Below are 26,584 nucleotides of genomic sequence, written 5' to 3'. Positions count from 1 at the left end.
CAGACCACCCCGTCCTTGGCTGCTCTTGGGGAGAGGCCATCCCAAGGTTCCCAGCAGGTCGGATTGGCCAGTTCCAGGCTGGACATGGAGTAGATGGGGGCAGGGGGCAGCATCTGTCCCATCAGGGCACCAGGACGCAGGGCACCAGAGGGGAGGAAAGTCAGCACACTGTCCCTCGGGGCCCCAGCTCTGGGACGTCACTTCCCACCAGCACCACGTGTCCAGAGCTGATCCACTGGGCACGGGACCTGCATGCAAATGAGCAGGCAGCGGGCCCAGGCACACAGCCAGTTTTCGGGGAACACGGAAGGCAGGTGGATACCCGATCCGGGGCCCCAACTCCCGGACCCTCTGGCCAGCAGACCCCAAAGAGTCTCCAGGAACCGGGACGTAGTATGTAATGCCACGTCCAGTCAGGGCATCCCCGGTACACAGGTCCCCAGTGGGGGACCCCCTCCACAAATACCTTGGGGGGCCGCTCACACAGTTCAACAAGCACTTTGCAGCCTGTCCCTTGATGCTGGACCCCGGGAGGTGGCAGCACACAAGCCAGATACAGGGGAGTCTCTGACCTCCCTGAGTCCCAGGGAAGGGCTGAGGTCAAAGTTCAGGTAGACGGGGCCCCACTGGGTCACTAAGGCCTTTAGCAGGTGAGTCGCACGGTACCCCATGAGCCCTTGGGCAGGTTCCTGGGCCACTGAGGTCCTCACTGTCCTCTCGTGAGCCCGAGGCTGTGGCTTCTGGGGGGAGGTTTCACCCAAAGTCAGGCGTCCGGTCCTCAGCCTCAGCTGGGGACTGTCCCCTGCATTCCCCTGGCACAGCGGCCACCCCAAGCGCTCACGGTCACGGTCAGCCCCACCTCGGTGCCCACGCGGGGCCCAGAGGAGCACCTGCCCCCACTGGTGGGGGGCAGCGGGCAGGGCACGGGCCGGGCCCCCGCCGCGCGTTACCTGCATAGCTGCCCGTGGCCTTGATGTACATCTGGCCGAACTGCTCCTCTGCCATCGTGTCATAGGCCTCGTCGTCCTCCTCGTCCTCCTCGTTGTGGTAAGAGGTGGGGCTGTCGGTGGTGGGCAGGCTGCTGGCCCCCGGGCTGGTCCGCTCTCCCTGGGAGTAGGGCACCTGCTGGATGCTGGGGATGAGGGTGGCCAGGCTGGGCACCCCGTAGTAGGACACCCGGGGCAGCTTGAGCGGGGCTGCGCCCACCGCCGTGGCACCCGCCGCCACCGTCGTGCCATCCCGGGGCCCCGTCTCCAGCGGGCGCTTGGGGGCCAGGCCCGGGCCGGCGGCCGGCGGCAGCTCCGTGGCTTCATGCTTCACGCGGGTCAGCAGCGGGATGGGCACGGAGGGGGACACGACGTAGGGGGGGGCTGCGGGGGCGGCCGGCTGCAGCTGGGTGCAAGGGCTCTGGGGCTCCGAGCTGGCGTCCTCGATCATGGCGGTCTGCGAGTCACAGTGGGGCGAGCTCACCTTGAACATGAGGTCCGTGCCGCGCTCCACGATGTGCTGGATCTGCAGGAACCCGGCCGTGTACATGACCACGAGCTGCTCGCTGGCCGCCATGGTCAGCCTGCCCGTGTAGCAGAAGGACAGGATCTGCTGGAAGCAGGCGGGCGGCACGGTGCCCGGCAGCTCAAAGGCGCTCTTGCTGTTGCCGCTGAACAGGTCCCGGAAGTAGAGGCTGCTGGCGGCCAGGACGGCCCGGTGGGCCTTGAAAGCCTGGCCTTTGACCACGATGGACACATCACAGTAGAGGCCCAGCAGGCGCTGCTCGTTGAGGCAGCCGAGCACGGTGTTCCCGAAGTTGGGGATCTCGATGTGCAGCATCTGCGACATGGTGGGCAGGCGCTGGAGGGCTCGCCTCACACTCAGCGCGGAAGCGCCCGAGGGGGGCACATCTGCAGGGAGACAGGGCGCAGGGACACCTGGGTCAGGCTGCTGGACAGCCAGGGCTCACCCCAGCAGGCCCGCGACACACCCCACCCCCCGTCCCTCCTCCTTGCCCGCCCCAGGCCCTCCAGCAGGGCCCTCCCCAGCGGACGGACAGCCGGCCCAGGGGAGGTCCTGGGGCCAAGCTCCTCACAGCGGGACCCTGGCTGGGCCAGCACCCCACAGGGACTCAGAGCGGGGAGGTCCTGGGGCCGAGCTCTTCACAGCGGGACTTTGGCTGGGCCAGCACCCCACAGGGACTCAGAGCTGCACAGCCGCATTCCAGCGGTGGGGTGGGGGTGGGGGGATGCCCCTGACACCTTGTGCAGCTCCCAGAGACCATCCCCAGGACAGCGCTAGAGCCCTCGGGCAGGGACGCCCCGTCTTAGCAGAAGTCAGGAACAGAAACGGAGGCCTACACTCCGGGAGGACAGAGAGGACGGGAAGGACAGAGGACAGAACACGGAACAGGGCACAGCCAGCCGCGGCAGCTGGGAGGGGTGAGGGTGGTGGCCCCGTCTGCAAGCTCTTCTCCCCAGGAAAAAGTTAGCAGCAAAGGGCCTCACACAGCCCTTCCCCTGGGGGGGCTGGATCCCAAACCAAGTGGGTCCTGCAAGGGGGTCTTTTGGTTTCTGGTTTGTTTTTCTCCTCTTCGCTTGGAGCTGCCGCACAGAGGGCCCTCAAAGGGGGCGTCCCGCTCCACTGGCTGAGAAGCCGGCCCCTCGTCCCCCTCCGAGGAGGGCCAGGGTGGGGCGCCCAGGGAAGTGAGCCGAAGCTAGAAGTCAGGCGCGCCCACCAGCGCCGCCCCTCCCCCGGGGACCGGCTCCCCAGACCACCGGCACTGCCAGGGACGCACCACAGCTGGACCACCACTGGGGAGCCTGGCGCAGCCCCACCTGCCCGCCCTCCCAGTCCCCCAGCTCCCCACGCCGGCCATTCCCGGCTGGCTCGATCCCAGCCCAGGTGACTAAAGGGGTCAGGGGGAGACGGGGAAGGGACCGGCAAGGGCTCAACGGGTGCCCCAGGGGCTGGGGACGGGGCTCCGGGAGGTTGATCTGATGCCGGATTCACGGGTGGGGGGGCTGGGGACGGCCGGCAGGGGGGAGGAGGCGCCGGCCGAACTCTGCACAGCGGCGCCCGCACAAAGGGCTGCTCTGTCCCGCGGGAGGAAAGTGCAGGCGGCCGCAGAGGCGCCCGGGGCTGGGGGAGGGCGGGCGGAGGGAGGGCGGAGCGCCGGGACCCCGGCGACAGGAGTTGGGCAGATGGGTGGCTGCTGGGGGGAGGGCCCGCAGTGCCCCCGCCGCGGAGAAGTTGCCGGCCGGCCGTGGCACCGGCCCGCGGGGGAGACCTACCTTGGGCGGCAGCCGCCGGGGGCCCGGCACTGCCCGCTCAGCCTGGCAGGGGCAGGCTCGCCAGCTGCTCCGGGAATGCAGCAAACGGAGCGGGAGCCCTTGGGGTGGGGAGGGCGCGCGGAGCCGGGAGAGGAGGAGGAGGAGGAGGAGGAGGGAGGAGGAGGGAGCAGGGCAGGGAGTCTGGGCGCCGGGCTCGCGGCCGCAGCTCAGCTGCACCCAGCCCGGCTCCCGGGGCAGCGCACAGCATCTAAATGCAGAGGCCGGATGCAGACGGACATTCGGGCGGCTCTCCGGAATGAATGCCGCCTTTGATTTGGGAGCCCAGTAAATGCCAGCTCCAGCCCCGGCTTTCACAACAGTGGAGTGCTGGTGCCACAGGAATGCACGCTCCGGGTGTTGGTACAAGACAGACTTTGATGACTCACCGCAGTGCAAACAAAGATGGCAGAAATACTGTACGCGGAGCGCTCCGCGGTGCCACGGCAACTGAGCGCCCAGATGTATGGTGCAGCTCTGCATGCGAATTACCAGTCAGCCGCCGCTCTGCCATCCAGGACGGCCCGAGTGTCAAAGCATTTAAACTATTCCAAACAGTCTGCAGGGCTGGCAGAGCCACCAACTCCGCCTGGGCGGGCGGGGGCGGGGCGGAGTAGGGGTGGGGGGGATGAGAGTGGGGGAGGGGGGCAGGACAACAAGGGGACCGGGCACAGGGGGACAGGGGACAAGAGGGAGGGGGGATGAGGGGGATGGAGGCAGGGGGATAGGGGACAAGTTGGGTAAGGAACAAGGGGGATAGAGGGATGTCAGAATGGGGGGGACAAGGGGGTAGTGGCAGGAGGAGGGGGTGGGAGGACAAAGGGGATGATGGGTATGGAGGGCTGGGGGGGTAGGGGGACAAGGAGGATGGAAGGGGATGGGGTGGACAAGGGGATGAGGGGACGGGGGACAAGGAGGACCAGAAGGTATAGGGGACGAGGGGGCAGGTCAAACAGGGCAGGAGCTAGATGAGGGTAGGGACCCCAGGAGTGGGGGGGGGTGAGAAAAGCAGCATGAGAAGATGAGAAAGGAGGTGAAGAAAAAGAGAAGTGGGAGAGGAGACCCACCGCCCCGCAGCGCCCCGTTCTACCTCCCACCTCTCCCTGAGGTCCCCAGAGCAGCAGTCCCAAACAGGGCAGCCCAGCACCCCATCCCACTCACCCAGGAGTCACCCTGCCCCCCATGCCCTGAGGCGGGTCTTGTCAAGCCTTGTGAGTGCAGTTGGGCAGGGTGGGGGGGGTGGCCACAGACCTCGCAGATGGGCAGGACCTAACCCCCCACCCCCCATCCCCCACAGGTGGGCAAAGTCACCATTGGTTGACGGGATGGTGGGATGATGGGATGGGATGGTAGGAAGGAGGCCAGGCTGCCACACAGGGACCGTGGCATCCCCCCTGCCCCCGCTCCCAGGCCCCTCTCTGGAGGGAAGGCTACGCTGAGCGCGTTGCCTCTGCCGGCCCGGTCTGGGCTCACACCACCTGCAACCAGCCCAGCCTCGGTTTCCCCTCTTGCCAACCATGGCCCTGGGCAGAGCACAGGTCCCTACAGAGAGGGCAGGGATGAGGCTGGCAGTGGCTGCGGTCTGGCCCCAGTGGGGGGGGGCACTGCCAGCCCGACACCCTGGTGGGCGCAGCCAGGAGGGGCCGGCGGGGGGGTGGGCAGCAGCCCTCCCACAGGCGAGTGGCATCCGGAGAAAGAAAGGGCCATCTGGTGCCTCCCCATTCACACCCAGCGCGCTCAGCTTCCCAGAGCAGATAAAGCGGAAGGCAGCACAGGAAGAAATCCAGGTGTGGGGAAGCGCCCCCAGGGGCGGCTCAGGGCCTCCCACGGAGGACTACCCTGGGGGAAGGGTGACAAGCCCTGCGATTGCAGCGTTGACAGAAATGGTCCCCGCTCACTGCTCTGGGGACCTGGGGGCCAGCCAGGGGACACAGGGGCCTAACCCTCAGCCCCCCAAATCCCCCGGCCCGTGACGGAGCGAGTCCAAACCCCAGTCCCCTCCTCGCCTCTATCTAGATGAAGAAGTCCGGCGGCTGGGCCGGCTTCAGGCCACACGCCCCTCACAGCCTGGTCCCCACTGCCCCGGTCCTGGGGGACGGCCACTCGGCTGCCCTGGGCACCAACAGCTCCGAGCGGGCATTCACGTGGATGCTCGAGTCCGCACAACCCCAGGGTGGGGGCTGCGAGGGGTGGCCTTGCCAGCCTGCCTTGATCCAGACCCAGAAGGACCAACCCAGGGAAGCCTCCACCAGAAGCCCTGTCAGGCTCCAGACTGGGTAGAGTCTCCTTTTCTTGGGGCCCAGGAGAGGCCCAATGGCCCCCAGATGAGGGGGCTGAAGCCCTGGGGTGGGGGTTGGGGACACAGCCCCCACATGCCACCCAGCCACAAAGGAAGGCAGACTAGGCCACAGGCAGAGCAGACATGGGGAAACAGGGGACACCCAGAGACGAAAAACTGGTGGAACCCGTGCTGGGGAGGGGAGGGGACGGCCAACCTTGGCCTGGTGCAGCACTCAGGCCCCTGGGCCCCAGGACACACAGCCTGTCCTCCCTGAGACAGACCTGCCCACCTCAGGACTCTGCCTCTTCATCACCTCCTCAGAGAAGCCTGCCAGGTGCCCTCTTGAGCGGAGCGAGGCCAGGTGGGTCTGCACAATGCCTGGTGGGCTTTAGCCAAATGCTGGGGATGCCCGGGAGGGCTGCGGGAGTGGGGCTGCGCTGGCCAGTGCATAGCGCTTTGGAGGGGAGCCCCCCGCATGGCCCCTTCACCCGCAGCTCCGGCTGCCAGGAGTCTCCCAGAAAGCCAGGTAGGTTACCCTGGGCCAGACCAGGGCGCTGGTGCTGAGGGGGGGACCCAGGCTGGCAGGGGTGGACAGAGGCCAGCAAAGGTGCATTGGGCACCAGTTCCTAGAGGGTCTCAACTGCCTGGGGCTGGGCAGGACAGTGACCAGGTCCACAACTGAGAGCAAGGGACAGCGTGAGGCCCTCAGAGCCCGTCCCTTCACACAGCAGGTCCCCCCTGGTCAGCGGGCTGGAATCTCAGGTCCCAGGAGGACAACAACCGCCTGTGCCAGCCCCACCCGACTACTCTGTGTCCACGTCCTGAGGCCTCAAGCAAATGGGGCCCCATCTGGGAAGCTCATCTGGGAAGCGGGGGCCAGGGTTACCCTGGACAGTCACCACAGGGTGGAGGGCGACGGTGTTAGCAAACGGCACCACGAGGACGCATACCCGCCGTGACCTGGACGGGAGGCGGTAGTGCAGGTGGGTGTCTCTCCCTCCACCCCCTCCCCGCCCGGCTCACCCCCACCACCCCCGCCCCATGCCCCAGGGACGCAGGCCAGCCTGGCCAGAGCCAGCCCATTATTCCCCTGGAAGGTGATGAGGCCGTCTGGTCTCCGGGGAGAGAGGCCCGCTGTGGCGCTGCCGCTGTGTCCTCAAGCCACCTGCAGGCTGGAGCTGCTGCCCCACAGCCCAGCACCCCCCCAAGGGCCCTGGGGGCGCCGGTGTTAGATTCTTTCTTAGAAGCCCTGGCTGGGATGCAAACAAAGCTGAACTTTAGGAGAAAAGAATAAAATAAAGGCTTGGTTTACGTGCCCAGAACCCTGAAAACAGGACAGGCCGCAGCCGACCGGCACACGGTGGCCAGAGAAGAGGGACCCAGGACCTGAGAGGGCTGAGGGCAGCAGGGTCACCCCCTCACTCTTCCCTGTGTGGCGGGGCCTAGCCCTACCAAGAACATCTGTCCCCTTCTATGCCTCAGTTTCCCCATCTCCCTGCTTCCCAAGCAACATGCATTCGGTTCCCCCCCAAGAGCAAGAGTCACTATGCCCGCGGGCATCCGGAAGGTTCTGAAGAGCCAGGAAGAACATCAGAGATCTCTCCATTCATTCCGGCCATCTTCAAAAGCACCCCACCACGGAACCCTCCCCAGTCATGACGCCCTGCGGAATGGAACCCACTTTAGGAAATCCCAAAGCCAGAGTCCAGCCCCTGCAGCTGAGCCAGCCCCAGGGGCCCCCACCCCATACAGACCTCCTCCAGAATGAGGAAACATGGGTAATGGGGGGGTCTCCTCTCACACACCCCTCCCTCAGGGAGACCCAGGATCTAGGACCTGGGGTCACGGCTGTCAATCAAAGCCCCTCCCAGCCCCAAGCGCAGCGCCTCCTGCAGGCGGACGAGGGAAGGAGCACGAGGAGAAGGCGCTGGGCCACCGCCCCCGGAGCTACAGACAGGCTCCCGGACAGAGGGCCTAGAGAGGGTGCAGGTGGGGCCCGGATTATTGGGGTGTGGCCAGGCCGAGACTGGTCACACTGGGCTCCAACAGGTGCCAGGAGCACGCCAAGGACTTCCCTGTGGGGCCTGGAGGACCAGAGGAGGATGGACAGTCCAAGAGGAGAGGCCTCCTTCCCAGGCCCCCACCGAGATACAGCCCCAAGGTCTGCAGGTAGGTCCCGGCCAGACTGTCTCAGAAGCCCTGCAGGGCCCCGGCCCGCCACCTCTCACCCTCCCAGCCCCGCCGTCCATCCCAAGGAGCCCCCGCCCCCCACAGCAGAGGAATACACCATCTACCTTCTTCAGGGTCGCCACCAGCAAGGAGAGGAGAGGCAAGTTAACGGACATTAAACACAATCATCACGCAGGATTTAACTTTTCCCATCTCATGAGAGGCCTGGGCCTGAGCAAATGCAGGGCCAGTGCACCTCGGCAGGGAGGGAGACAGGCGGGCGGGCGGGCCCACCAGGACAAGTGGAACCCATCCCTGCCTCCCTGCCCCATGGCGCCGCCATCCTGGGAGCAGCCAGCCACAAGGACGCGTCCTCCAAGTGCAGGTGCTCCCGGGAGACGGCAATGAGCACAAGCAGGGCAGGGCGGCCAGGAGAGGGTGAGGAGGGGTCGGCGGGAAGGCAGGCTCACTTTGGACAGAGGCCCGAGGAGCCCTGGCCTCGGCTTTTCAGCTGACAGTACGGGCTTGGTTCTGGCCTGTGGGAGCAGAAGCTCCCTTCCAGCCCCAACCCAGCTCCTACTCTGGCTCCGCTCCTCCGAGAGCAGGGGGAGGCAGGCCCCTCTGGGGTTGAGGGGCCAGGGCTCTGGCTCTCCTCACCGCTGCCCAGCTCGGGGCGGGCCAGGTCCCCCCACACCGAGTGAGGCCCCAGCCAGCTTGGGCCTCAGGTTTGCATTAAACTTCTAGTGCATCATAAAACCAGGCTGTGCAGCCTCAGCCTCAGCCTCGCTGCTAATGGAAGGGCCCGTCGTCACCTCTCCTGGACTGGGGCGAGCAGAAGCAGGGCCCCCGGGGTGGGGTCTCCGCAGCCAGGAGCCAGGAGCCCCTCCTGCACAGCCCCCCACGTGCAGCCCCCCCCCACCTACTGTGCACTTAGCGAGCTGCACCTGCGTCTCAGCCCCTGCTCTCCGGGTGGGTGAGGAGACGAGGAGACCGCGGCACCCACAGTGTGACCCCGCACAGGCCCAGGGGCCAGGACCCGCCCCTCCCCAGCCTTCCACACCCGCACCCAGCTGGGGCAGGCTTCCATGGTGGAGGGAGAGGGCAGGCTAGCTCCGCCACAGAGGGGCGACTTGGCCCCCAGGGCTCGGCGGCACAGGAGACCCCAGGGCAAGGGGCACACAGGCCCCCGGAAACCTCCACCCTGGCTCAGCCTCCGCCCCAGACCACAGCCTGGACAGCATCAAGCCTCAGAGCCAGTTTTAATACACGTTTGCCTGGAACCATTTTTTTTCCCCCAACAGAAAAGGGCAGCAAGCCAGAATCTGCAAATTCAAACATATGCTTATCAATCCTTCCCCTGCCCCGCCCCCCAGGAGAGCCACAGACACAGGGCTGGCCCTCAGAGAGGCAGCACACACCCAAGGACCCAGGGCGCCGGGCAGGCCACCAACGGCCATCAGAGCCACTTGGCAGGGCGAGGGGGCTGGGCTCAGGATGGGAAGACACCCCTCGGTTGAGACCGCGGGTCCTGCATCCCGACAGGCATCCACGGTGCAGGCTGACACAGGTGCGGTCCAGTGGCTGGTGGGACCCGGTGAGCCCGGCTCTGCGGCTCCTTCCGCCGAGTCACCGCCCGCCACCACCACGCCAGCCACCAACCCTTGCCCTCTCAAATGTTTTGACTTCAGCGTGGGTGTGGGGTTGGGGGCCAAGAGCACGGCGTGCACGGTCCCTCGGGTCGACACACACGAGCCCCAGAGCGGCTCCGGAAGGCTTCCGGAGAAGGAAGCAGTGTTTTGAACAGAGCCGACAATCTCCCTCACCGTATTTGTAATTTCAATAACGTAAGCTGGAAGAGTGTGTCCCTCGGGCATAGTTTAATAACTTAAAAAGCCAGCTCCACGCGCCTGCGGACGGGCCGCCTCCTCCCTTATCGGCTGACACGGGGGCCCCCCTTGCACCCCTGGCCCCGGGGGCGCTCGGGGGCTATCCAGCCTGAGCTGGCCAGCCCCACGGAGCTGGACCCCATCCTCAGACCACAGGGCACTCTCCCTGGCCACTGGCCCATGGGGGAAGATGGGGGGGATCCCAGAGCAGCTGGGGGCCGGGTGGGGGTCCCGGGCGGGCAGAGGCTGGGCGCCCCCTGGTGCCGGTCACCAACCCATCACCCACAGGGACTCCGCGGCGCACCGCCCCCACCCCCGTCCGTTAATATTCATAGCCCTTCCTCATCTGCATATCGTGCCATAAATAGTCGAGGTAAGACACAAAGCTCCCCGCATTTCTAATTATGCTTAAAAACCTAATGTAAATCAGACTGACACAGAAATACTAAATCACCCGCGGGGGGGGGGGGTGTTACGCAGAGCTGGGGGCCACGACACAGCAGCCCCCACCTGGGGGCTCCAGGCAAGCTGCTTGCTGGTGACGGTGGCCCACCCGACCTAGGGCTGGGCAGCAGGGTCCCCAGCCTCTCCCCCACCAACCTCAGCCTTGCTGGCCTTAAAGTGGGAGACAAGCGTGGGGTTGGGGAGAGGCCTGCAGAAGCCCAGGGGCACCCCCCAGGCCGGCCAGCCTGCCTCAGCTTCTCCCTAAGGGGTTCCCAGCCATGGGCCTTCTTTCCTGCCCGAGGACACCCAGCTACCCACCTGACGTGGCCGCCCAGCTTACAGAGGCCCCCGTGGTCCACCCATGAGGGTGTACCCCATGGGTCGGGGCTGTCTCCATCGCCCTGTCCCCATGTTTAACCCCTTGGACACTCTGGCCCTCTTGCCTGCTCAGCTGGCCCCGCAGAGTGCAGAACCAGCCAGGTCCCACCCCTGGAGCGACACCCACATGGGGGATGGAATGCTGGTCCTGAAGGGCCAGGGATGGGCCAGTGGGTCTTCGAGTACCAAGAAGGCTCCCGCACTGGGTGGGCTTCGGCTCTGCCGTCTGGGCCCACCCTCCGTCTGCAGGGAGACACGGCACAGAGGCCTAGAGAACAGGAGGGTCTGGGCTAGGGAAAGGGGGACAGAGGCCACACCAGCTGTTCAGGGCCCAACACAGTGCCCACCTTCACAGGTGGGCACCAAAGCGGCATCCAGGACCCCAGTAGGTGGCACTGACAGACAGATCTCTGGGTCCCCGCGGGCCGGGCTGCAGCTGGTACATGTGGGGCCCTGGGGCAAAGCGGCCAGCCGGGGAGCACAGAGAAGCCTCCACCTGGCCCGGCCAGGCACCACCCCTCACCCACACCCCAAATGCCCCCGGCTCTGCCTCCTGAGCAGCCCAGGCACCAGCTCGCTGCACAGCCCGGCCCCGCCCTGGCCCCCAGCTGCAGCCCAGACCCAGCCCTGTCCAGGAGCAGGGCGCCGGGGCTGGCACAGCCCTGCTCCTCCTGGGTGCAATGGCAGAACTACCTCGGGGGACCCGTGGGAGGCATGGGCCCAAGTGACACAGGGGTTGCCCCACGCTGCCTTTAGAGAAAACACAGAGATGCCTGCTGCCCGCATCTGCCTGGCATCACGCCCAGACCTATTTTTAAGCCCATTTACTAGAAATCCCACAAATTAAAGGAAATACGGATAATGCACTAAGAATCCTGGGGGCCGGATAAAAGCCACGCGTAATTGTGCTCATGGTGCAGCGTGAGGCTCGTAACCACAAACCCCGGTCTCCCCAAGCCCTCGTGCGAGGCGGACGCATCTTGCTGCGTGGGGGCGGGGGGGGGGGGGGGGGGGGGGGCGGGGCCCCCCCCCCCCCCGGGGGGGGGGGGGGGGTCTTGGGGGGGGGGGGGGGGGGGGGGGGGGGTGTGTGTGTCTGCGCTCCGCCCACGACCAGAGGCATGGGCTGCTGCTTACGGCCGGGGCCATAAAAGGTAATTACTGATATGAAAAATAAAGACCATAAATACCAAACTTTACAGCCCGGGGAATGCTGCGTAGTGCGAGGGCCATGGGCAGAACCTCGCTCCCCTCCCATCAGGGCTCACGTCAGTCCCCACCCCGTGTCTCTCGTGGCTCCCGTGGCAGGCCGGCAGCTGGGGCTGCAGACACCCAGACCTCGCAGAAGCTGTGGCACAGACAGGAACGGGCTGGCCAGCCAACACAGGGGGTGAATGGCCTTTTGTGCGCCCCCAAGGGTCAGCCACGCCTGCTGGGCCCCCAGGCTGAGGCCCGGCCCACCCCTACCCACAGGCCCATCACACCTTGAGGACGGAAGTCGACACACAGGACCAAACAGCAACGGGACATGCCTTCGAGACCATGGAGGACGCTGCTGGGTGGGGACCATGCTCCCCGGAGACCCTCAGGGCCCAGAGGCCTGGCCTCACCACCCTCCCGACTCCAGGGCCCCGGCCCTGCCCAGCTCATCCCCCTGCCAGGCAGTGGCTATCTGGGTATCCAGCCATGGGACCCGGCTATGGGCCACCACCTTCACCGCGACCTGCCCCGCATACCGAAGCCCTCCCAGACCCGAATGCTGCCCGAGAGCCTGGCAGTGGGGGGGGGGGGCTCTGCACAGGCGGAAGGGGAGCGGAGGAGGTGGGGACAGGTGTGTGTGTGCATGTAACACCCCCGTACCTCAGATCACGCTACTCATCCTAGATTGTCACAGAGTCGGGACAAGGCCCACCGGTACCACATTCTAGTATGGAGGCGACCCCACTCAGGGGCTGGGGAGCGGCCCTAGAATCCCACAGAGGTCAGGGAGGCCGCAGCCACCAACGCACTGCCTGGCAGGGGAAGAACAGATGAGGTGAGGGCTCCTGCTATCCCAGCAACACTGGCCTGGGTCATGGGCCGCCTCCAGCCCCTCGAACCCACAGTGGGCACCCACTCCACGACGAGGCTTGGCCTGATCCCGCAGGACAAGAGGCTTCCCAGGTCTGGCCTTCTCCCTGGGGGGCCCCATCCACTGAGGGGTCAGCTGGGAATTCAGCCCCGCAGAAGCAGCTAGACCCAGGTAAGCTCCGAGATTGCAGAGGAAGGACCCAAGAAAGGCAGGACGGGGAATGGTGGAGGGTGGGGACACGCTGCCCTCTGCCAGCCCAAGGCCCCTGTGGCACCTGGAGCCAGCGGGTCACCCCATCGAGACATCCGAGGCACCAGGTTGGAAAGGGCCATGAGGCTCCGAGCAGGCAGTCCAGCAGGGGAAGGGAGATAAGCATCAAGTCCGGATGGTTGGTACGCTGTTCCGAGAATGACCAAACACTTGGAGGTAAAGCAGATGTCCCCTCACCATCACAGGGAAGCAGGGCCTCCCCCAAGACGGCTCCAAGACGACCACCGTCTGGGAGGACACCCTCCAACTCTCTGTCCAGCTAGGCTCCGTCAAGTTACACACCAGCACGTTCGTTTCTGTCCAGGAAAGACGCAAAGCTCTCTCCCTACAGGAAAAGACAGCCCCAAGGACGACGGGTTTTGCTCTGCAGGACACTAGTCTAGTGGGGCAAGGAGACCACCTGCTCACCCAGTGCCCGCCCTCCCAGGCAGCCTCCGGCCCCGCCAGCCCCTCCCCCAGGGGCAACACATCTCCACAAAGCTGTACCAGCCCCGGGCTCTTGTTCATACCTTATAAAACACAGCCACCGGGGGCACCAGGGTGGCTCAGTGGGTTAAGCCTCTGCCTTCCGCTCAGGTCATGATCCTGGGGTCATGATCCCGGGGTCCTGGGATTGAGCCCCACATCGGGCTCCCTGCTTAGTGGGAAGCCTGCTCCCCCCACCCCGCCTGCCTCTCTGCCTACTTGTGATCTTGGTCTGTCAAATAAATAAATAAATAAAATCTTTAAAAAAAACAAAAAAACAAAAACACAGCCACCGGTGGCCTGGCCTGCGGGGACAGCACTGAGCCCCCCATCTCCCAGAGGGGGCCCAAGCTATCTTTGTGCTTCTGCAGTGTCTTTCTTCCTCCAAGACCATTTCATCTCTGGTTGTTGGCCTAGTGGGTCTGCCCACCTGAATCCTGTGTACCTTGGGGTTCAAGTCACATCCCTTCTCCAGGGCAAGGACCAGGGAGGAGCGGTCACCAGGACTGAGGCTAATCCGGGCCGCCCTGTCCAGAGGCACCCTCAGAGCTGTGAACCAGTGAGCGGGTGGAGGCAGAGGTGCCTGAGGTCTGGCTTTCTGGTCTGAGCACGATGAGACTGTGCGGGGTGGACGAGGGGTCTCATCCATGCTGTCCATCGTGTCTGCTCATCAATCAAGGCCACAGCTCAGGTCCACGGCAGTGAGAAACCTCTCTTGTTCGACAAGGAAAGGTGAGCTGCTCTCCGTGTTTACTTCTGACCCGTGGTTAACACTGCAGGTTCTCTGCGTCTAGACCCGAGATGAGCCCCTGCTCACATCGGGGTGGAATTCTTCCTAACTCTGATGGGTGTTCATGACTTACAGAGTCTCTTAAAGAAAGAGCTGTATCTTCCTCCCACGTTAGTAGATAGTAAACAATTTTATAAATCTAAAACCTTTAGAATTCGCCGAACATAAAGAAAAGGAACCTCAAATGTTGTAAATGAGCTAGCATTTAAGGGGGAGGGAACCCTTTTCAGAGAAACAACCAGTTCGAAAAGTAATTTCCCTATAAAATGCCACATTTCCACAATCCTTAACAAATCAGACCGCTCTGATAACTTGAGGTAGTAGGGGTGGAGGGCACTGATGTCTTTTCTTTGACTCAAAAATCTAGCACGCATTTTGTTGTCAAGATCTGGATGTGTTTTCTCATGAGGAAAGTAGCTAATCTGAATTTCCCAAAGTCCTTATTTCTCCTTATTTCCAAACTCCTTGTTTGACCAACCAGAGAAGCTAGCATCACTTTACCACTGTGCTCAAGACCACAAAGAAATAGAAAACTTATTGTCAACTCTATTAAATAATTCAAACTGATGTAAAAACTGGAATCAACACCGCGTGAGACCTCCAGCTCCGGGAAGATGGGGTCCTGGAGTGAGGATCTCAGGTCTGTCAGGTCCTTCGAACATCTGCCATCCACAGACACGCAGCTCATAAGCAACACAAAGACACTCGGCAGAGCAGGAATCGGGGAGACTCGGTCAACCTGAAGGCAGCACATACGGGAAAACCCACAACCGACACACTCATCAGAAGAATGGCTGCTTCTGCGAGGGTGCAGCGGAACACAAGGAGGTCAATGCTGGAGGGCAGGGTCTAGCAGAGGCCACTGGGCATGACATGAAATAAAAACAGTTTGAAAGAAAAAAGTAAAACTATCTCTATTTGTAGAGGACATGATCTTGTAACACAGAGGATTCTAAGGAACCAACCAAAAAGTACCAGGGCTAATAAACGAATCCAGCAAGGTTACAAGGCAGAAGATCAGTACACAAAACTCAAAACGAGGTCTACATGCTACGAACAATCTGAACACGAATTTAGTAAATAATCCCACTTATAAGATCAAAAAACATAAAATGCTTGGGAATAAATTTAACAGAAGTAGTGTAAAAACTTACACTTTGAAAACTGCAGAATTCTGTCAAAAGAAACTGAAAATCTAAATAAATGAGAAGACACCCCATGGACTGGAAGAGCTGACATCTGTTAGGTAGCAGTGCCTCCCAAAACGACCCACAGATTCAGTGTGATCCTCATCAAAATCCCGGTGGATATCATCACAGAAATTAACAAACCAATCTTAAAATTCATATGGAAATAAAAGGAATCCAGAACAGCCAAAACATTATTCAAAAAGAACAAAGTTGGAGCACTCACACCTCTCAATTTCAAAACTTACTATGAAGCTACCGTAATCCAAACAGTGTGGTACCAACATGAGGACGCACCCACAGATCAGTGGAGTGAAAGGGAGTGTCCAGAATCCGACAACAAGGGGGTCAAGGGGACCATTTGATAAGAAAAGAATAATCTTTTCAAAATACGGTCCTGGGAAAACTGGACATCCACATGTAAAAGAATGAAGTCGGAGGGGCGCCTGGGTGGCTCAGTCAGTTGGGTGTCTGCCTTCAGCTAGGGTCATGGTCCCAGGGTCTTGGGATCGAGCCCCGTGTCTGGCTCCCTGCTCAGCGGGGAGCCTGCTTCTCCCTCTCCCTCTCCCTGCTGCTCCCCCTGTTTGTGCTTTCTCTTTCTCTGTCAAATAAAAAATTAAAAAAAAAAATGAAGTTGGATCCTCACCTCACACCATATACAAACATTAACTTAGAACAAATCAAAGATCTAAATGTAAGAGCCAAAACTATACGGCTCTTGAGAGAACACGCAGGGTAAATATCTGTAACCCTGGGTCAGGCAACAAATTCTGAGATATGAGCCCAGAAGCACAAACAACACAAGAAAACCAGATAAACTTGACTTCATTAAGTTTAAAAACTTTTGTGTATCCAAAGATGCCATCAAGAAAGTGAAAAGACAAAGAATGGGAGGGGATATCTGGAATCGTACTTTGATAAGAAACGTGTATCTACACTATAGGAAGAACCCCGACAACTCAATAAAACAACAAATAACCCAATTTAAAAATGGGCCAAGCATCGGTAACATTTCTCAAAGAAGATACACAAACGTCCAACACACGTGATGCTCCACATCACGAGCCATCAGGGAAATGAAAATTAAAACCATAATGAGGGAGCCCTTCACACTCAGCTGAATGGTTATCGTCAGAAAGATGCATGAACGGTGTTGGTGAGGATGTGAAAGGAACGTAAATGGGTGCAGCCGTATTTGGAGAACAATCTGGAAGCTCCTCAGAAGGTGAAGCCTGGAGCTGCCGCATGCTGTACCCAGCCCCACTTCTAGGTATGACCGAGAGAAATTACAACAAACCTCCATGCAAAAACCGGTATATGAATAGCAGTGTTACTCACAATCACCAGAAAGTGGAAAGAGCCCAAAGGTCCACCAACCAATGAGTGGATAAACTCTCGATGCGGCACAGCCACACGATGGAGTATTATTCATCCATAAAGAGGAATGAAGTAGTGACCCATGCTGCGACACGAACCCCGAAAACATCGCACTAAGTACAAAAAGCCAGCCACGCAAGACCACATTATTGTATGGTTCCATCTATATGAAATGTCCCAAACAGTCAACTTATAGACATAAAACAGGTCAGTGGGGATGCCTGTCAGTTAAGCATCTGCCTTCAGTTCGGGTCATGACCCCAGGGTCCTGGGATCGAGTCCCGCATCTGCTTGGCGGGGAGCCTGCTTCTCCTTCTACCACTCCCCCTGCTGGTGCACAGCCAAGTAAGTAAAATCTTTAAAACAAAACAGGGCTGGAGCGCCTGGGTGGCTCAGTGGGTTAAAGCCTCTGCCTTTGGCTCAGGTCACGATCTCAGGTCCTGGGATAAAGCCCCACATCGGGAGCTCTGCTCGGCGGGGAGCCTGCTCCCCCCTCCCCGCCTCCCTCTTTGCCTACTTGTGATCTCTGTCAGTAAAATAAATAAATAAAATCTTAAAAAAAGAAAAAAAAGAAAAAGAAATGCATTAGCAGAAACGTTAAGGAAATCTCCAGACATCTGGAAGCAGCAACACATGTGCCTCAAAGTCACCCACGTCAGAGGAAGTCTCAAGAGGTCAACTGAAGAGGAAATAGGACATACCAGAATGTGTGGAACACCAATTCAGAGAGGAAAGGAAAATGTATAGCACTTCTGCTTGCAGTAGAAAAAAGGGAAAATTTCAAATCAATAATCTAAGCTCTCTCCTCAAGAACCTAGAAAAATAAGCAAAATAAACTCCGAGGAGATAATGAGAGAGAAATCAACAAAACTGAAAATAGAAAAAAAAAAATCAATGAAACAAGGAGTCGGTTCTTTTAAAAGGTCAATGAAATTGACAAACCTCCCGCATGACCAACAAAGAAAAAGAGAGAAAGAAGACAGATTAATTACCAGTATCAGGAATGAAACGGGAAATCACTACAGACCCCACAACGTAAAAAGAATAATGACAATTTCACACACATAAACCCAAAACCATAAATTAAATAACCCGTTCCTAAGGGAATAAAAACCTACCACAATTCACCTAACATGGAACACAACATTTGAATAGCCTTCTAACTATTAAAGAAAATGAATCTGTAATTTTAAAAATTGTCAAAAAAAGAAGTCCCTATGGCCAGACGGTTTCCCTGGGGAATTCCACCAAACATCAAAAGACAAATTAACACTACTTGTACACAATCTTTTCCAAAAAACAGAAAAGGAAGGAAGGAACACTTCCCAATGCATTTAGGAAATGAGTATTACCCTGATACCAAGACCAAACAAAGATGTCACAAAGACAGAAAATAGCAAACCAATGTCCCTCATGATATAGATACAAAATCCTTAACGAAATATGAACAAATAGAATTCAGTAATACATTTCAAAAGTTATATACCATGACCAAGTGGGATTTATTCCAGGGATGGATGCAAGGCTGATTCAATATTCTAAAATCAGTCAATGTAACGCACTATCACATGAACATACCGTTCAATGAAGAAGAAGTATTTGACAATATTCAACATCCACCCATGATAAAAACTCTCAGAGAACTTCCTCAACTTAACAGAAGAGCATCTACAAAAATCCTACAGTTGGTGCTTTCTCCTTAAGTTGGGGAAAATGGCAAGGACATCTGCCCTCACTACTCCTAACACAGCACAATATGGCAAGAAAATACACACAGATTGGAGAGGAAGAAATAAAGCTGTCCCTATTTGCTGATGGCTGGATTGTCTACATAGAAAATCCCAGGGAGTCCATCAAAAAAACTCCTAAAACTAGTAAGTGGCTTCATCAAGGTTACAAGATAAAACATAAACAATTTCTATATACTATTAATTACCAAAAATTAAAAATACAATATTAACCTATGATCATTCAAAAAAATCTACATGTAATGGGTGCCTGGCTGGCTCTATCGGTAGAACATATGACACTTGATCTCAGGGTTCTAAGTTCCAGCCCCATGTAGGGAGTAGAGTTTTTTAAAAACACGACATGTAAATAAAAACAAAAGATGTACAGGACTCATATGCCAAAAACCTCAAAATGATGATGAAAGAAACCTACATCCTAGTAAACGGACAGACATACCATATTCATGGACAGAAAGATTCTCCCCCAAAGAGTTCTCCCCAGATTGATAATACAGGTTTAATGAGATCCACCAAACCTCCAGCACGTTTTTTCATAGAAACAGACAAGATTAACCTAAAATGTATCTGAAAAGGCAAAGGAACTAAAATAACTAAGAATTTTTTAAAAGATTTTATTTATATGAGAGAGAACAAGCACAAGCAGGGGGAGGTGTAGGGACAGAGAGAGAGGGAGAAGCAGGCTCCCCACTGAGCAGGGAGCCCGATGCAGGACTCGATCCCAGGACCCCATGATCATGCCCTGAGCTGAAGTCACACACTTAACCAACTGAGCCCCCACAAGGGCCCCCAAGAGACCTAAGACAATTTCTAAGAAGAGTTCAGTGGGAGGAACCAGGCTGCCTGATTTCAGGGCTTACCAGACAGTTACAGCTAACGAAGACAGTGCGAGACAGAGACAGATCAGGGAACAGAAGAGAGAACCCTGAAGACCCACGAAGAAGCCCAACGAACCCTTGACAAAGATGCAAAAGCGAAGTCAGCGAGGGACAGCCAGTCTTTTCAGCAAATGGTGCGGGGCCAAGTGCACACCCAGAGGCAAACGAAACGAACCTTGACTTCACGCCGTGTACGAAATTAATCCAAAATGGACTGAGATCTGCATGTGATTGAAAATGAGAAAAAGGGACAGGGGAAGAACTCCAGAATCTAGGGCTAGACACAGTGTGCTTCCCTAAGCAAAAACTCATAAACTTGACTTTATCAAAATTTTAAACTTTTGCTCAGCCAAAGACCGTTAGGAAGATGAAAAGACCTGGCACGGGCTCATACGCGACCAAGGGTTAGTACACAGGCTACACATCTCGACAGGAAAACACAGTCCGACTAAACATCGGCCGAAGACATGGAGACATTTCAGAGCACGGGACATACAGACAGCAGACAAGCACGCAGAAGGTTTCACAGCCAACCGGAAACGCAAATGAATGCCTCCACGAGAGACACAACCAAACCACCAAATGCCGGTGAGGATGGAAGACGGATGGCTGACCGGAGAGGCCGCGGTGGTCGCCGCCAGAGGCTAACGGGACCGGGGCTGGAGGGACCCCACACGTCTCCTGGGGACAGTGCACTCGGCCAGATTGATCCATATACTGTAAAATTCACCCATTCCTTTTTTGTGATCAAATAACATTCCCATATAGGGTTACACAACGTCCTTGTTTCTCTGTTCTGACCATTTGCAACGACACATGAATCTAGGAACATCTCAAAACACAAAGTTTAAAAAAAAAAAAGAGCGACTGTGTTGGTTTTTGGGGTGTCAGCATAAAATAGGATTCCAGAGTCATTGCTCCCTTCCACACGCCAGAGCACCAGTCATCCATACCGTCCAGCCGTGTCCAGCCAGCTCCGCACGACCGAGACGGCGACCAGAAAGCAGGTGCTTCAGCCAACCTCACTCACCACGGGTGCGATGGGCTCATACCCCGCCACTCTGATGAGGTGTGAAAGGCACTGGGACGACGGTGGGTGGGTGGGTGGGTGGGTGTGTGTACGTGCGTGCTCGCACGCTGGAGGGGCTCCCGGGGGGCGTGCTCTGGCTTTGCCTGGTGCTGGGACACGGTGCACGATGGGCAGGTCCACTGCTCACCACAGCCCCTTTGCCAGAGAGAAGGTAGTCACCGAGTCTGAAAGTGTCAGAGCATGGGACACGATCGGCCCAGACGCGGGTCTACGGATGCAAGGACACTGAGGGGGGGTGCTTCTGTTATGGGGGGGGAGAAGAGGCATGTCATCTTACGTCAAACGTCTGCTTGTTCCAGAGTGTGAAAGGGACAGAGGACAAAACACTTCAAACAGATAAACGGGGAACTGGAGAGGTCTGCTGGAAGAGATCTTTCTTTCCCTTGCTTCCTGATGCCTGTCAGTAGTAACTGAAAAGAAGGCACAGAATATTAAAATTTTGGCAAGTTTGCTCTGTTCTGGTGGGTTATTACAGAACAGAATTTTTTCTAAGGTGCTGGGAGTCCTGGGCTGCCCAGCATCGCGCTTCCGCGAGCCTGGCCCCGGGGCTGCACCGACTGCGCCCTCCCCCAGCAGGCCGCCGCCACCGAGCTCGTCTCACCTGCAGCCCCCACGGCAGAGCCTCCGAGCAGTGCTGGCTGTTCTGCGTGGACCACGTTGAGATCTTTTTTTTTCCCCAAAAAATTTTATTTATTTATTTGACAGGGAGAGATCACAAGCAGGCAGAGAGGCAGGCAGGGGTGTGGGGGGAAGCAGGCTCCCCACTGAGCAGAGAGCCCCATGAGGAGCTCAATCCCAGGACCCTGAGATCGTGACCTGGGCTGCAGGTAGAGGCTCAACCCACTGAGCCACCCAGGTGTGTCTCCCCTTCCCCCCACCCCCGCCCCTTGTGGAGAGATCTTAACTGTTTTTTTTTTAACTTAAAGTTCTTCTCTCTCAGGGAGCCCGGGTGGCTCAGTCATTAAGCATCTGCCTTCAGTTAGGGTCATGATCTCAGGGTCCTGGGATTGAACCCCACATCAGGCTCCTTGCTCAGCAGGGAGCCCACTTCCCCCACCCCCGCCTGCCTCTGCCTGCCTCTCTGCCTGCTTGTGCACTCCCTCTCTCTCTCTCTCTGACAAATAAATACAATCTTTAAAAAAAATACACGCACACTTTTAAAAATAAATAAATAAATGAATAAAGTTCTTCTCTCCCAAAGCAGCGAAGTTTCCTTACAAAGGCGCTCGTCATTTCTAAGATCAGTTAGAATTATTCTATCCACAGGCACCCGGCCAGAGCCAGGCGCTGTCCTGCTCTGTAGAGTGTGGGTCTCCCCTGACGACACGGATTTCGTCTCCTCCGAATCAGGGCCTAAAGTGACCACAGCTGGACCTCCCCCGACGTGACCCCCAGACCCTCTTCTGTAGTTCCCATGAGCCTCTGTCAGCCACGTGTGGTCCAGGGCTCACGGGTGCTCCTGCTGCGCCTGAGCCTCCCCGCCACCTCCCCAGCTGCCCCGGAGCCAGCTCGCTCCCGGGCTGAGCCTGGGCCGGCGAGCGCTGGACACCGGAGCACAGTCCTCCCGCGTGGCCCTCTAGGAGCTCCGGCCGGGCCTCTCCTCACTGCCACCTGTGGCCTGCCTCTGGGGAGGGAGCCGTCACACCGCAGCCACGTGCAGGCCTTCCCGTCCGTCCCGCTGGCGCTGCGGGGTCCCCGGGAGAGGAACCGGCCCTGCGTGCTCATCGGCGGGGGCTTCTGCTCCCCGGAAGTCACTGGCCAGGAGCGGGTGACCCGCGAGCAGGTGTGCCACATGGCCGCCTCCAGGAAGGGGACCCGGCGTCCAGCCGCCTCTCTGTCCACGGGGACACAGGCTGCAGACCACCACCTACACCGACCACGGGGAGGGTGACGCAGAACCTGAGTGTTGGTCCTGAAATCCTGGGCTTGAAAGCCCTCCCTCCCTGCGGAGGCCAGCCCCGAGCCCCTCTTCTGTACACGGTGTGGGGACATTCCCAAGGGAACGCGGTGCCCTGCGCGCGTGCCTTCTCCCCAGTCTCACGACTCAGAAGCCAGTGCCCTTCCCGGGCTGCTCCCCGTTTCCAGGGCCGCTCGCCCTTTCCCGAGCCACGTGCAGTGCCCCTGCAGAGGCTGCCCCCCTCGCACCTGATGAGCTGCAGCAGGCGACTGCGCGGGCTGACTGCGAGGCCCAGGCGGGTCTCCGGAACACCAACGGGCTCCCGGGCTCTGCGGGGGAGAGCAAGGAGAGCACAAGGGTCCCCTGCTGTCATCGAGGCTGCTGGGGCTTGCAGGCTGCCCGGCACCAGGGCCTTGGGGCTGCCAGCTGTACCCATCGGTGGCCCCTGCCGCCCCATGCAATCGATCCGACGGAACACAGCCAAACACGCCTTTTGAAACTGTACTTGGAGGCGCCTGGGCGGCTCAGTGGGTTAAGCCTCTGCCTTCCGCTCAGGTCATGGTCTCAGGGTCCTGGGATCAAGCCGCGCATGCATCGGGCTCTCTGCTCAGCAGGGAGCCTGCTTCCTCTCTTTGCCTGCCTCTCTGCCTACTTGTGATCTCTGTCAAATAAATAAATAAATAAAATTTTTTAAAGTTTAAAAAATAAATCAATAAAACTGTATTTGGAGATCTTTCAAGAGCACAAAAGCATCCTGCTAAGAACAACTTTCCGAAGCTCGGAAAGACAGCAGAGGGTTAACTGTGTGCCCTCCCCGTGCAACAGGGGGAAGGGTCCGCAGGCCCACCCAGGACCGTCTCACACAGAGATCAGTTCAGATCCACTGCCTGACCTGCTGTCTGACATTTGTTACGCCCCAGACCATGTGGTGTCGGCTCTTAGACTTGTGTCCGAAAGAGACACAAATGATGGTTTCTGTCCAGGAGCAAAGAGAACCCTGAAGGCTCTGGCTTTCTTGTCCTTGGGGACATTAAGCAATTTCGTAACTAACCGAACAGCCGGACCCCAGCATTCTTTCTTCAGTGACTATAAATACTCAGTTCCTCAAATGCTCTTTGAACCAGTTTTCCCGTCCATACCACGGAACATAATTCAGGCTTAAAAAGGAAGGAAATCCTGACATCGGCTACACCGCAGATGAACGAGGAGGACGTGGTCCCCAGCGAGGTCCACCCGGCAGAGAGGGACCGATCCCAAAGGATCGACTCCCAGGAGGTCCCGGAGGAGTCGGACCCACAGACACCGGGCAGGGGCGGGGGTCAATGTCTAACAGGACAGAGTCCAGCGTGGGCAGACGACCACGTTCTGGGGATGGATGGAGGGAGGGTGCGCAACGGTGTGAACGGGCTGACGCCCCCGGACTGTGCACTTAGAAATACTTAAAATGATAAATTTTATGTCATGTCTATTTCACCATTAAAATTTTTTAACTAATAATCCGTCAAACTTCCGTGTGAAAGGTGCGAGAGTCAAACGTCAGGCACAGAAGAAAAATGTGGCTTTTGGTAAAAAGGTCCCGAGCAGGACACACAGCTCCAGCCATTAAGGAAGAGGCTGGTGAACCGCTTTGTACAGAAATCGAGAATTTGAAAGACTGGCATGGAGACAGGACTGACGAGGAGGAGGAGACGCGTGCCGGACCTGTAAAGCCAAGGACTTGCGATCAGAACATCTCAAGAACTCCACAAGCCGGTCTAGCAGAAAGGGGGGAGCGAGCCAAGACCAGACACCAGGGGGGACATCCAAAGGCACCAAGCAGAAGGCAGGGGAGGGTTAGTCACCGGGGAGACAGAGCAAGGCCTGGGGGGGCACCTACCTGTACCCCCCATGCCCCAGGAAGAGGCTGCCTGCCATGACCCCCAAGCAGGACCAACCCCAGAGCCCACAACAAATCAGCTGCTGAAGACGGGGGAGTCCCCAAGGGATACCTGTCCAGAAAGCACGTCCAGGACAACAGGTGCCCACGGGGACGCGGTGACGGCCAGGGCACAGAGCAAAGGGAGCCGTACCCCACGCCCTCACTGGAGACGCGACACCAGCAAACCCATCCAGGTGCCAGGAGTTCGGCAGGCCGGCAGGCGGGCTGTGGGGACAAGGGCCCGGGAGGGCGCGCTGACCCGGACCCTCCCCTCCCCCGCCCCGCACACCCAGCGGCGTGTCAGCTGCCAGGGAACGGATCCGAGTCTGCACTCGGGATCCGTGACCGTTCCAGTACGTCGTACGGCCAGGCGCGCCTAACAGAGGAGGTGACCGCCGCAGCCTGAGCACTGAAGGATGGGGATGGGGGACAGCCGCGGAGCACTCCACGTCCTACACCGTGCCTTTCAGGGCAGGAAGTCGGGTACGTGATGTCACTGCATTCCCGCTTCTGCGAAGAACATTTCTGCAAGTTATCTCAGCAATCCATGCACGCGTTTTAAAAAATTACTCTTGGGGGGGGCAGAGGCTGCACCCCCACACCCCCACCCTGCACCGCAGCCGCGGGGGGCTCCCCAGGATGGCCACCCCCTCAGCCAAACTCCCAAGACCCCAGAACTCCACGTCCCCCGGGAAAGCTGACCTACGGGGCAGGGGCTCAATGATCCCCGTCTTACTGCCTGTGGCCGCAATGTCCAGGTCCTGCTGGGTTTTCTAACTAAGCTCCAGAACGACACCCCGTCCTCCTCTTACAGACTGGGAAACCGAGGGTCTGAGCTGGGAAGAGACGGGCTCGCTGGCCCGGGAACCTGACCTGCATCTCGAGAGCAGACATCAGGCCTCCTGGTCCCGGCAGGACTCCAGGACTAAGTGCTCCTGGGCCACAAGCCACCAAGGCCATATGGGCCAGAGGGACCCACCCCAGTGCCAGAGAGCAACTGGGACAAGGGCCCAGGCATGGGGGGCCAAGGTGGTGGGGGGGCCAGGGCGCAGTCCGTCTCCACCTCCTCCAGGAGCAGGGTGCCCAGGAGACGCCGTGACGCCGTGGGGAGGCCAGGGGCCAGCACGGGACCCGCATCTGTCCCTGAAGCCGGGAGAGCCGGCGCCACCACCGCCAGCCACCGTCACTGTGCCCGCCGCTGCCGCACCTCCCCGATCCCTAACGGTTCCCCTGGGAGCACTGAAGGTAAATATGTTAATTTGACTTCAATCATGGCTTTTTAAAACAAAGTGCACACTCTATCAGTTTAGGGCAGAGAACCTGAAAACCACCCACTTGAATGTCTGGGCATTCCTCCCGGATGAGACCAACCACAAGGAACCATGGGGAGCCACAGTGAGGGCCAAGGGCCACAAGGAGCCTGTGGGGACACGGGGCCAGGCCAGCCAGCCAGCTCCACCATGGGACCAGCTACCAGTGTGGCCATCTGGCTTCTCGTAGGGGACACCTCACACCGGCTCGGCTCCCGTGGGGCAGAGCCTGCAGACCCTGGGCTGCCCAGGACACCCTCCGGTGGGCCCGGATCCCTGGCTCTCAGCCTGTGACCCGTCAAGGTACAGCCTGGACAAGGGACACCTGGCCTGCCCCTCCTGCCTCAGCTGGCCCTCAAGCAAGAAAGGGGGGAAGCAACGTGGCCTCTGGGATGAAGGCAGAGGCTGGGTCCGCGCACAGTAGAGTCCCATTCGCGGCCATGGGGCCCTCCCTTCCCCTGCCGCCCTGGGGGGCTCTGTCCGGGGAAAGCTGCGTGCTCGGCCCTCCCTGAGTCAGCCCACCGCACTGGGCTCTTAAACTGTCATCAACTCTACGGCAAACGTACAGACCACCCCCACCCAGGTTGTGCAGAATGCAGCCGACAAAGGAAACTGTGTTGGGCTTTCACTTACCTTACTCTAGGGGGGCAGAGAGTAGACCAGGTGGCGGGTCTCCTCTCCAGACACAGGCGGGGCCCTCTGATTTCCCAGGCAGAAGGAGCTCGGGGAGAGCACAGCCACCCGGACCCGAGATGGACCTCCACAAGACTCAGTAAAGCACCTACCCCACGTGGCGGGCGGGCACCACGGCCTCCCAGACTGGCCGGGACATCAGTGACAGGTGAACACACCCCATTTCCAGCACGAGTGTAAAGCTGACTTTATACCTTCAAGAACAAGTGAGTAACCGCGCCGCTGTGCTGTTGATCGCCGCAAGGACAGCGTTTCTGGGCCCCAGGCTGGCACCAGGAAAACCCACTGGTCTCCCCTCCACCATGAGCAGCCCCCAGCCCAGGCCCAGTGGCGTGAGCAGGAGCCAGTGTGTGTGGGGATGGCTTTGGACAGCCCCTCCCAGGGATGGCTCACCCCATGGGTGGCTGCTCCAACAAAC

General features: G+C 58.9%; 1 protein-coding gene across 3 annotated transcripts in view; it reads right to left on the bottom strand.

Annotated features, from left to right (window-relative positions):
* The window catches only part of NACC2 (NACC family member 2), a 60,334-nt gene that overhangs the window by 21,594 nt on the left and 12,156 nt on the right, over positions 1-26,584 (bottom strand). The window contains exons 2-3 of one of the 3 annotated variants that reach the window (XM_032866218.1): positions 1,471-1,898; positions 951-1,107 (exon numbers count right to left, since the gene is read on the bottom strand). In XM_032866218.1, coding sequence (XP_032722109.1) covers positions 951-1,107; positions 1,471-1,836 — 523 coding nt within the window. In that variant the 5' untranslated portion in view covers positions 1,837-1,898. Of the gene's footprint in view, positions 1-950; positions 1,899-3,281; positions 3,714-26,584 lie in introns of those variants that run through there. The other 2 variants (XM_032866217.1, XM_032866216.1) reach the window with 2 other exon arrangements.

This window comes from Lontra canadensis, unplaced genomic scaffold (assembly GCF_010015895.1).
Source record: "Lontra canadensis isolate GAN:19392208 unplaced genomic scaffold, GSC_riverotter_1.0 scaffold30, whole genome shotgun sequence".
NCBI classification, from domain to species: domain Eukaryota; kingdom Metazoa; phylum Chordata; class Mammalia; order Carnivora; family Mustelidae; genus Lontra; species Lontra canadensis.
Note: the sequence above shows the minus strand (reverse complement) of the source record. Positions and strands in the feature narration are given on the sequence as shown.